Below are 12,662 nucleotides of genomic sequence, written 5' to 3'. Positions count from 1 at the left end.
TTGTTTTTGGATGGAGTGTCCTACAAATATCAATTAAGTCCATCTTGTTTAGTCTATCATTTAAAGCTTGTGTTTCCTTATTTATTTTCATTTTGGATGATCTGTCCATTGGTGAAAGTGGGGTGTTAAAGTCCTCCACTCTGAGTGTGTTACTGTCGAATTCCCTGCTTATGGCTGTTAGTATTTGCCTTATGTATTGAGGTGCTCCTATGTTGGGTGCATAAATATTTACAATTGTTATATCTTTTGCTTTGATCGATCCCTTGATCATTATGTAGTGTCCTTCTTTGTCTCTTCTGATAGTCTTTATTTTAAAGTCTATTTTGTCTGATATGAGAATTGCTACTCCAGCTTTCTTTTGGCTTCCATTTGCATGGAATGTCTTTTTCCATCCCCTTACTTTCAGTCTGTATGTGTTTCTAGGTCTGAAGTGGACAGCAAATATATGGGCCTTCTTTTTGTATCCATTCAGACAATCTGTGTCTTTTGGTAAGAGCATTTAGTCCATTTACATTTAAGGTAATTATCGATATGTATGTTCCTATTCCCATTTTTTAAATTGTTTTGGGTTCGTTATTTTAGGTCTTTTCCATCTCTTGTGTTTCTTGCCTAGAAAAGTTCCTTTACCAGTTGTTATAAAGCTGGTTTGGTGTCTCCTTTTTGCAGGCTGCATGTTTGTAGTGTCCGTTGTTGTTGGTGTCTGTCCCCAGTGGCTAAGTTTGGTTCAGTGGGTTGTTTAGGCTTCCTGGTGGAAGGGACTAGTGCCTATGTTCTGGTGGATGAGTTTGGATCTTGTCTTTCTGGTGGGCCGGTCGACATCTGGTGGTGTGTTTTGGGGTGACTGTGGACTTATTATGATTTTCGACAGCCTCTCTGCTAATGGGTGGGTTTGTGTTCCTGTCTTCCTAGTTGTTTGGCATAGGATGTCCAGCACTGTAGCTTGCTGGTTGTTGAATGAAGCTGGGTGCTGGTGCTTTTGCCATTTGATATTATGTGGAGCTGGGATGTCTCTTGTGGACCAGGGTCCTGAAGTTGGCTCTCCCACCTCAGAGGCACAGCACTGACTCCTGGCTGCAGCACCAAGAGCCTTTAATCCACACAGCTCAGAATAAAAGGGAGAAAATGTAGAAAGAAAGAATTAGTAGAAGTAGAAAGAAAGAAAGAAAGAAAGAAAAGAAAGAAAGAAAGAAGGGAGGGAGTAAGGAAGGAAGGAAGGAAAAATGAAAGAAAGAAGATAAAGTAAAATAAATAAAGATAAAATATAATAAAGTTATTAAAATAAAAAATATAATTATTAAGAGAAATAAAAAGAAAAGAAAATGAAATTAAAAAAAAAAACAACGGATGGATAGAACCCTAGAACAAATGGTGGAAGCAAAGCTATACAGACAACATCTCACACAGAAGCATACACATACACACTCACAAAAAGAGGATAAGGGGGAAAAAATCATAAATCTTGCTCTCAAAGTCTACCTCCTTAATTTGGGATGATTCATTGTCTATTCATATGTTCCAGTGATGCAGGGTACATCAAGTTGACTGTGGAGCTTTAATCCACTGCTTCTGAGGCTGCTGGGAGAGATTTCCCTTTCTCTTCTTTATTCTCACAGCTCCCAGGGGCTCAGCTTTGGATTTGGCCCTGCGTGTAGGTCGCCGGAAGGCGTCTGTTCTTCGCTCAGACAGGACGAGGTTAAAGGAGCCGCTGATTCAGGGGCTCTGGCTCAGTCAGGCCGGGAGGAAGGAGGGGCACAGAGTGTGGGGCGGGCCTGCGGTGGCAGAGGCTGGCATGACGTTTCACCAGCTTGTGGCACGCCATGCATTCTCCCGGTGTAGTTGTCCCTGGATCCGGAGACCCTGACAGTGGTGGGCTGCACAGGGTCCCCGGAAGGGTGGTGTGGATAGTGACCTGTGTTTGCACACAGGCTTCTTGGTGGCAGCAGCAGCTGCCTTAGCATCTCATGCCCGTCTCTGTTGTCCTCGCTTTTAGCCGCGGCTCGTGCCCATCTCTGGAGGTCCTTTAAGCAATCGTCTTAATCCCCTCTCCTCGTGCACCAGGAAACAAAGAGTGAAGAAAAAGTCTCTTGCCTCTTTGGCAGGTCCAGACTTTTTCCCGGACTCCCTCCCAGCTTGCTGTGGTGCACTAACCCCCTGCAGGCTGTGTTCAAGGCCACCAACCCCAGTCCTCTCCAGGAGCTCTGACTGAAACCGGAGCTCAACTCCCAGCCCCGCCCACCCCGGTGGGTGAGCAGACTAGCCTCTCGGACTGGTGAGTGCCAGTCGGCCCTGATCCTCTGTGCGGGAATCTCACCACTTTGCCCTCCGCACCCCTGTGGCTGTGCTCTCCTTCCCGGCTCCCCTTTATTTTCTTTGTCATTCCCATACAGGGTGTTAATATTTTGAGAAGAAATTCATGTAGCCCAGTAAGACCAAGTTCTCTGCTGTAGGGGTGGTAACCCTATTTATTAACCCGGCATGCTATGAAAAATTGTCTATGCTACTTTTTGCCTCTTGTCTTCACAGGCAGTGAAGGTAGAAAAGACCAATGTCTTAGTCCATTGTTTTGATGGGTGGGACCACACAGCACAGGTCTGCTCTGTGGCCAGCATCTTCCTAGATCTATTTTGTAGGACATTCAAGGGACTCATGGTAAGAGAACAAGTGATTGGATTTTACTTTGCACAAGTGGGAGATTGTGAATATATCAAAAATAACTCTAAGCCAACTTGTTTTCTACAAGAAAGAGGTCTACGAAAACAGCTCTGTTTTTCAATTTTACTTCTTTCTACTAAACCAGGCATTTACAGTCTATATACTTTACATTTCACACTCAACATAGTTTCTTATCCATCAGAAGATAAGTTGGATGTAATAGGCTGATGTAAGGGGTAGGAAAGACTCCAAAAGTTTGCAAAATTTAATGGATGACTGTTAAATAAGCAGACTGATGGGCTCATCATCTTCAGCATCAGCTGTCTGGATGTCAGACTCATGATTTTTTTCTGGTGCTGAATCCAAGGTTTCTTAGTTTGTCTTTCTATGAAACAGAACTCACAGTAGGGGTTTATCCTCATTTTTCTTTTGGAAATGCTTTATTTTTTTTAATGCTTGAAAATGTGTTTATATCAAATTTTGTTCTTGGTATAAACTCAAGTACTGCCTTTGGATCCCTGTTTTTTCATAGGTTGAATGTAATATGTTTATCAAGATTGCACTTAGTTATGGCTCAAATGGCTTGTCACACATTATGTAAAAGCCAAAAGAAATGTGACAATGGATACAAATCCAGAATAATTTCTCCTGAGAGCTTTGAAATTTGAAGGCAGCCTGTATAGGCTTTTAAATGAAATCCAAGTAACTTATTTATCATTTGGGAAATTTACTTTATGATCAGTTCAATGCAAATTTGTACAAAGTCTACTTCAGCAAAGTGTTTTGATATTTTATAGGTATGGTTAATTAATTTTATGATTTTTCTAATGCAAAATTTTCTTTTTGTATAAAAATGAAGATCCTGATAGAGAAGGAATGGATATCCATGGGCCACAAGTTCTCCCAAAGGTAAAAATATTACTTTAAAGGTAGAGGCTAAGGAGAATTTATTAGAGTGAGATTTATCAAAAACCCCAATATGTTCTTGTGAAAGAAGGAAGAGTAGGTTGAACATGGCATAAATCTCTTTTCATCAAGAAACACATATTCCAGACACTATGCTAAGGGACTAGGGCTACAAGGGTGACTAGAATATCATATCTGCCTTCAAAGTGAGCAAATGATTATATCAAATTGTTAAATATTTCAGAGAAGAACAGACATCATGGGCCACAGAGGAAAAAGTGCTTAACTGTTTCTGAAGAAGACAGGATAGCCTTCCAGGAATAAGCAGTATTTAAACGTGAATTTTAGGGAATGAATAGGTGTTTGCTAGAGAGAACAGTGGGCATTCAGGCAGAGGGAATAATATCTAAGGCAATGTACCTTTTTTTTTTTTTTTGTAGTACGCGGGCCTCTCACTGTTGTGGCCTCTCCCGTTGCGGAACACAGGGTCCAGATGTGCAGGCTCAGTGGCCATGGCTCACAGGCCTAGCCACTCTGCGGCATGTGGGATCTTCCCGGACCAGGGCACAAACCCATGTCCCCTGCATCAGCAGGCGGACTCTCAACCACTGCGCCACCAGGGAAGCCCACAATGTACCTTTTAACCTTGTATAAGAAGAAAAGGCATGTGCGCATTTCTGTTCTTTGGTAAGAGGTGGATGCAAGGACTTACATTTATTTAGTGACCTAATGCTGCCATAAGCCAAACAGCCTCACTGAGACTTTATGTGTGTTATGAGAACAATAACAAATGTTTACTGAACACCTAACAATATGCTGTATACTATATCAGACACTGAGCTGGTGCCAAAGGCATATGCAATGTGAGTTTTACCCTCAAGGAGGTTATTATTCAGGTCTTATTCTCCTGCATTGGTGTATATCCATTTAATTTCATTTGATTGTCGCTCTCTAGCTATTTGGATCCATCCATTCATTCTTCCTTTGTCAACAAACATTGGGCCAGGCAATATGCCAGGTTTTAAGGAGACTGTATTAGATCAGATATGGTCTCTGTCCCTTCTTTTATAGAAAATAAAATCAATGATGATGGTATAGTATGATAAGTGCTAAGTCAAAGGTAAACATATACAAGGGAAACTTACCTATTCTGGGCAAAGAAAGCTTTCTAGAACTGATGGCATTTTAGAACATTAAGAAGATGAGGCTGATTCTATTTTTAGTTTTTGAGAAATCTCCATAATGTTTTCCACAGTGGCTGCACCAATTTACATACCCACCAGCAGTGTAGGATGGTTCCCTTTTCTCTACATGGAAACTCCATGGAAGGACAGGAGGAGAAGGAACTAAGTTTTTGAGTGTCCAAGGCAGAAGTTAGATATTTTTACTTGATAGCCTTGATCTTTTTCATTAACACTGTATACATCAATGTGAAATGGGTTAGGGTTTAAGAAGATAGGTTAAAATTTGCAAGAGCTGTAAGGTTTAATGGGAAAACTGTGTTAAGGATATACATAAAGGTTATTTGGGAGCAATTAAGTTCCAGCTGAGTATGGAGACTTATGGTATCAATTTGCATGGTTTTATAATTTTCTCAAGCAGCATTTATCAGTCAAGATTTGGGAGTAGAGAACATAGCTTCTTCGGCTCATCAATGGTTGGATATTGAAGGAGAATAATGACAAAAAAATGACCAGAAAATTGAAGAAAATGGGGACAGAATAGTTGATGGGGCAGAATATAGTCTGGGTAAGAAAGGGAAGCTAGTAGGAATCTGGAAAGGTGATAGGTCCAGAGATTGGGCTGGAGGAGATAAGATGAGCAGCCTTTGGAAATATAATATACGGTGATCAGAGTAGGATATTGAGATTAAGGTTTCAAAGTGGAGGAAGGACCTTTAGCTAACATCAAGAAACAGCCATGGATACGAGAGGCTGATGTGAAGTAGACGTAAAGATCGGTGAAGATAATTAGATTCGAGTTAGTTAAGGAACCTGCTAAGCCAAGTGTATGTCATCTGCATCGACTCCAAAGATAAGTACTTATGACTGGAGTCAGATTCTTCAGAAAATGTGGAGAAGTGACCCAAAGATTGTGGAACACAACATTGAGGAAAGTGAACAACAGCATGACCCATAGTGGAAGTGTTTTTAAGAGAGTGAAAGGAGTAGTAGAAAGGAGAAAGCCGATCCCACTTCTGCTGTGCTTTAGGATTATTATACATGGAGAGTGGAACGATGAGCATTCTCCATTTGATTTGGGCCCCAAGAAGAAGTAGTGTCCTTGGTGAGATGGATTTCAATTAAATCAAAAGGTAGAACATTCAATGTAAAAGCTAAGGATGCCATGTTTATTTCTAGTGGAATAGTGTTTCTAATGGATGGTAGAGTTGGGAAAGAGGACATCATGAGAGAGGAAACATTAAACAATTCTGGGATGAGGTTTTTTCATTCATTTAATAAACTTATTAAATACCCTTTTCATACCAGGCACTGTCCAGTAAACAAGATAGATATGGTCCTTGCTCACATGAAGCTAAAGGTAGCTGTTTAAATTAATTAAAATTAAATACAATTGAAAATTCAGTTCCTTAGTCACACTAGCTGCATTTCAAGGGCTTAATAGTTAGTGACTACCATATTGGACAGCACAAATATGGAACATTTTGATCATTGCAGAAAGTTCTATTGTAGAGGATGTAAAAGGAAATAGAATAGATTACCAAGGGCTTACAATCTTGATAATAGTGAAGGATGCTGGTGGCTAAGAGGTCCATTGGGATTAATGAACTTTGAGATTCTGGGTGGCATTTTGGCATTAAGCATTTCCTTACCAATGCCAACAGAGACAAAAGGTGAACTTGCTATAGCCTATTCCAAACAGTGTAATCCCTGATGTTAATCATTGTCTTTCTTTACCTTTATTTGCATCTCTCAGGTGTGGCCACCTGGATGGGGACGCTAAAGAAGTATCCCCTATCTTCACACAGTTCCTAGACTGTATCTGGCAGTTAATGGAACAATTTCCTTGTGCCTTTGAGTTTAATGAAAATTTCTTGCTGGAAATTCATGACCATGTTTTCTCCTGCCAGTTTCGGAACTTCCTTGGAAACTGCCAGAAGGATCGAGAAGATCTGAGGTGAATTCAGTTTGTGAAAAAACACTGAATAGGGAGAGGGGATCAGTGTAAAAGAAATTTACCCATCACCTTGAATTTGGGACAGCAGTTCACGAAAGGGGAGGAGATGACAACTATAAAAATAACTTTTGAAGCATAAATCACTCAGTGTTTGCATGGAGATTCCTCAAAACCTCAGATTCTTTATCTGTGAAATAGGGATAATACCTACTTTTCAGAGCAATCCTGAGGAACCAGTAAAACAATGGATGTGCAAGGACTTTGTAAGGAATGAACTACTGTGCAGGTATGAGTAGTCAATAGCTACAGTCCTTTATCATTTGTGTCAGAGATCACTAAATGGCAGTTCATAGGCCAAATCTAGCTTAACAGGTATATTTTGTTTAGTCTGTGGAGTATTCTTTAAACTGTGAATAAGTTGTCAACATTTAAATATCACGATATTTCACATAAAAATCCAGTTATTTTAGGATTTTTTCCTAAATCAAAAAGCTGTTGTGCCAAGATATTCTGCAAAATCAGGAGCTCTGGCAGTACTGGACCTGCATTTTCTAATGGCAGTAATCAGCTAAAGCTGAATAACAGCTGCTCCACTTGAATGAAGCACACACTCTCGTTTGTCACAGTTCTCACCACTCTCTATAGTTTATTCTCAGCGCACTTCTAATGTTATCTTCCCAGCTCCTATAGGCAGTTAGATTTGCACCAGACTTAAAACTCTAACATCCTCACAATATATAAAACGTAAATAATTTTTGAAGTTGACAAGATAGAGTTTCTGTGAATAGTATTCTCCTTGTTTTAGAGTCAGAGAAAATGAAATAGAGAGGGAAGTAGCTGTCGCACAGCCCACTCTTGTTTCATAGCTGTTGGTTGAGTGGCAGTTAGCTCAAGTTCTCAGACCCCTCTATGATGTATCCTGGATGAATTGGATGACATCTCTAATTCTGTTTTCTTGTCAACACAGAGATGGATCTTGCTGCTTTAACATTTGTGCTTACTTGGTAGCTTCTACGCACATTTCTATTTCATTTTGCAACTAGACCTTTCTTACCCTCTTCGCAGACGCTTTCAGACACATTCATTCTGTCTCTGACCTGCTTTTCTAGCATTAAAATCTAAGATCTTTTCCATATTCTTTTTTCCACCCTCTTAAAGTGAGGCTAATATATCCTAGACCCATTCCCCACACAAATCTGAATCTCCATGTAAAAGTACAAAAGTTGAAAATTTTAACATGTTAAAATAGTGATTGCATAAAATAAACAGAAATATCATTCATCCATAAAAGAAAAGGCATGGACTCTAGAATCAGAGAGACTGGGGTTCAGATTTTAGCTCTGTCACCTACTAGCTATGTAACTTTTTTCAAATTATTTTTTGTCTCATTTTCTCATTATTATTTTGGGGATAAAATATTTCACAGGGTTTTATTATGAAAATTTAATGAAGTATTATAGGTAGAGTCTGGAACAGTGTTTCACACATAGTACATACTCAACAAATACTAGTTACCTTACCTCTGCAAGATTTTTTTTCAACCAAAAGCAAATGAGAAAGATGGATATACAAGTCCTTTGACCTCATTGAAATGGTCTGAGGATTCTAAAAGTTACAAGACTACAATGTTTAGGTCCTACAACCCATACCGCTTCTCTTTGTTGTCCTCCTTGAACTTTCTTTGACACTGTGTGAGTAAATGAACTATCCATGCATGGTTACACAGCAGCTCTCATTGGGACAATGGATCCCATGTTTTTTGCAGTGTTAACTAAGTGGCTCCTGAAGGACTCAACTAAGGTATAAGAAGAATCAGTCTTGCAATATAAATATCACAGTCTGTGCTGCTCAACTAGATAACTCACATATATTTGCTAATATAAATTGCTAATTGTCTTTCACTGTCTTACACCTTCTGAGAGGAGGAGAAGCTAGCTTGAAATAAAATAAAATATAGAAAAGCCAGAAATTCACCCTCTGGTCTTTCTGTTAACTTACCAGATTTTTTAAAGCAATTCTAGATTTTTTATAACTGGGAAGGTCATTAGTTCATAGAATCTGAGATTTGGAAGAGACCTTAAAGGTCATATTTTACAAATGAGGAAATAGTCCCAGAAAGAGCTAGAGACATTCCTCAGATTACATAGCTACTCCATGGCAGAGACTATACTCAGCATCTGTTGCTCTTCAATGTGGAACTCTTTCTAACCTCTAATTCATTTAAAAATGGGTAAGTTGAAGCCCAGATAATTTGTTACTCTATCAGTGTTCATTACCACTTATTTTCACTTTCCTTCTATCATATCCTATCCCTCTGTCTTGAATTAGGTTAATTGTTAATAAAATTTGGATGATTATCAAGTTCAACAGGACTGTTGATTTTACTTGCTTGCTGCTTTTAATTTTTTGGCTTGCTTTTTATTTCTGACAGAATCTGTGAGAAAACCCATTCCGTGTGGCCTTTCTTGGTTCAGAGGAAACCAGACTTCAGGAACCCTCTCTATATAGTCTTCACTGTGTATGGGGTACTCAATCCTAGTACTGTGCCCTACAACATTCAGTAAGTTCCTAAGCTGTCCCATCCTTTCTTACAGCAAGCCCAGGGCCTCAGCTGCTTTGCCTCTCCTTTTATAGCTGACATCATCTCCATAAGCCTGGCTATGGAGTAGGACACTCTCTCCCCAGATCACCCATTCCTTGCTGCCTCTGAAAACAAGACCACACTCCCTTTGGTTGTTGTTACTTGCTGAGGGAAATAAACAAGAAACAATAGTTGATTTGTAGTAATACAACCAGTAAATAGGTTGTTTCATTCCTTTGAGTCTTTCCTTGTATATTCCTCTTCTTTCCCATCCTTTTCCCTAACAAAGAGAAGGAAAAACAGAGAAAGAGAATGTGCTGGTATTGTTTGCTCTACTTTCCCCAAAAAGTGTAAAGTATAGGGTGCCGTGTTCACTGACCACAACTCAATGAGTACAAGACAGAACTGAATGCATTTATTAAGTCTAGCGGTTTATTTTGTATATTCATTAGGATTTTATATATGTAAGATCATGTCATTTCTGAATAGAGATTGTTTTACTTATTCCTTTCCAATTTGGATGCCTTTTATGTTCTTGCCTAATGCCCTGTTTAGAACTTACAGTGTTGAATAGAAGTAGTGAAAGCAGACATCCTTGTACTGTTCCTGATCTTAGGGGGAAACCTTTTGGTCTTTCTCCATTGAGTATGTTATATTTTTGTTTTGTTTTGTTTTACAAATGACCTTTATCACGTTTAGGACATTCCTTCTGTTCCTAGTTTGTTGAGTGCTTTTGTGATGAAAGGATGTTAGATTATATCAGATGTTTTCCTGAATCATGTTGAGATGCAGATGAGATGACTATGTGTTATTTTCTCCTTAATTTTATTTACTTTTTTGTTTCTTTTTTGTTTGGCCATGCCGCACAGCTTACAGGATCTCAGTTCCCTGACCAGGGATTGAATCCAGGCCACAGTAGTGAAAGCCCAGAATCTTAACCACTAGGCCACCAGGGAGCTCCCTCTCCTTAATTTTATTAATAAGGTGTATAAATTTGATTGATTTTCAGATGTTGAACCACCCGTGCTTTCCTAGGGTAAATCCCACTTGGCCATGGTGTATAATCCTCTTAATATGCTGCTGCATTCAGTTGGCTACTATATTGTTGAGGATTTTTGCATCTATATTCATAAAGCATATTAATCTACATTTTTTGTGATGTCCTGGTCTGGCTTTGGTATCAGAGTAATGGTGACCACATAGAATGAGCTGGGAGTGTTCCATTCTCTTCAATATTTGGAATACTTTGAGAAGGATTGTTGTTAATTCTTTAAATGTTTAGTAGAATTCACCAGTGAAGCCATCTGGTCCTGGATTTTTCTTTGTTGGGAAGTTTTTGATTACTGAATCAGTGTCTTTACTTGTTATAGGCCTGTTCAAATGTTTTATTCCTTCTTGAGTCATTTTTGGTAGTTTTTATGTTTCTAGAAATTCATCCATTTCATCTGTCTAATTTGTTGGCATGCAATTGTTCAGGATATTCTCTCATATTTTTCTTTATTTCTGTAAGTTCAGTAGTAACATCCCTAATTTAATTTATGATTTTAGTAATTTGAGACTTTTCTCTTTTTTCTTTTATTTTTTGAGGCCGAAATACTTTAATATCCAAAGCATCCTGTACGTAAACTGGATAATACATATTAAATTATACATTTCTATGACATTTAGGGATTTGGGGGGCATTTTTCCCACTTTATTGAGATATAATTGACATATAACATGGTGTAAGTTTAAGGTGTACAATGTGGTGATCGATACTTGTAAATATTGTGAAATGCTTACCACAATAAGATAAGTTAGCACATCCTCTACCTCATACAATTACCATTTTGCTGTTGCTGTTGTTATGGTGAGAATATTAAAGCTCTGCACTCATAGCAAAAATATGGAATAATTCACAAATTTGCATGTTATTCTTTCACACGTGCCATGCTAATCCCTGTATCATTCCAATTATATTATATGTGCTGCTAAAGTGAGCACTCTCATTGTTTTTAATCAGTTTAGCTTAAAGTTTTGTTGAATTTATTGATCGTTTCAAAGAACCAATTTTAGTTTTGTTGATTTTCTCTATTTTTTTATAATCTTTATTTCTTTTGTCTCTGTTCTAATCCTTATTATTTCTTTCCTTATGCTGACTTTGGTTTTAATTTGCTCTTCTTTTTTCGTTTCATAAGGTATAAAGTGATTTACTTGAGATCTTTCTTCTTTTTTAGTGAATGCATTTACAGCCATAAATTTCCTTCTTAGCAGTTCTTTCTCTGTATCCCATAAGTTTTGGTATATTGTGTTTTTGTTTATACCCATCCCAAAGTATTTTTAAATTTGAATTTCAGATAAACAAAAAATAATTTACTTAAAAAGCTTGGATGATATGTCCCTTTAATGCATTTAAAGACAGTTCTAAAATGTATAAAGAAATGGAATTGAAAGTTACAGTTAAAAATTAAGGTGAGGTGGATGGACCTAGAGTCTGTCATACAGAGCGAAGTAAGCCAGAAAGAGAAAAACAAACACCATATGCTAACACATATATATGGAAGCTGAGGAGAAAAAAAAAAAAAAAGGTCATGAAGAACCTAGGGGTAAGACGGGAATAAAGACACAGATCTACTAGAGCATGGACTTGAGGATATGGCGAGGAGGAGGGGTAGGCTGTGACGAGGTGACAGAGTGGCATGGACATATATACACTACCAAGTGTAAAGTGGATAGCTAGTGGGAAGCAGCCACATAGCACAGGGAGATCAGCTAGGTAGTTTGTGACCGCCTAGAGGGGTGGAATAGGGAGGGTGGGAGGGAGGGAGACCCAGGAGGGAAGAGATATGGGAACATGTGTATATGTATAACTGATTCACTGTTATAAAGCAGAAACTAACACACCATTGTAAAGCAATTATACTCCAATAAAGATGTTAAAAAAAAAGAGTAAGAAATGGTGAATTGGGGCATTCAAGGCACAACTTTTCTCATCTCCCTTGGTGTCATCTTCACCCAGGTGAGACCCCCTGGACATCCCTTTTCCCATGGAAGTTCCAGGAAGCAGTCAGTTAAATCACTTTATTCCTTAAAGGTCTATGGAATACATTCGAAGGAAGGGAATATGTGGATTGAAGGGAATGTGTGTGTTTAATTTGTTAGTAGGTGATGCCAGATTAGCCTTAGTTGTTTCTTCTTGAGCCTGACCCTCTTGTTGGGGTCATCTGCTCCTCTCTCTCTCAGCAGGCAGAGCTTGACTTCCCAGACCAGGCCCTCTACCTACTTCTTTCAGGAGACAGCCCCTGCCCTTTTCCCCTGACCCGTTTCATCAACAATTTAGGGTTCTGACCAGTGCTGTGATGAGCTATATTGAAGCCTATTGCAATGGGCCTGTATCCGTGCCTCC

General features: G+C 38.8%; 1 protein-coding gene across 1 annotated transcript in view; it reads left to right on the top strand.

Annotated features, from left to right (window-relative positions):
• The window catches only part of MTMR8 (myotubularin related protein 8), a gene marked incomplete at both ends in the record, with an annotated part of 174,262 nt that overhangs the window by 59,998 nt on the left and 101,602 nt on the right, over positions 1-12,662 (top strand). Inside the window, 4 exons of the mRNA XM_082865100.1 lie at positions 2,524-2,649; positions 3,512-3,561; positions 6,496-6,696; positions 9,128-9,256. Coding sequence (XP_082721226.1) covers positions 2,524-2,649; positions 3,512-3,561; positions 6,496-6,696; positions 9,128-9,256 — 506 coding nt within the window. The remainder of the gene's footprint in view (positions 1-2,523; positions 2,650-3,511; positions 3,562-6,495; positions 6,697-9,127; positions 9,257-12,662) is intronic.

The sequence above is a fragment of the Leucopleurus acutus genome, assembly GCF_964270905.1.
Source record: "Leucopleurus acutus genome assembly, chromosome: X".
NCBI lineage: Eukaryota > Metazoa > Chordata > Mammalia > Artiodactyla > Delphinidae > Leucopleurus > Leucopleurus acutus.
This window is presented reverse-complemented; position numbering and strand designations above follow the sequence as displayed.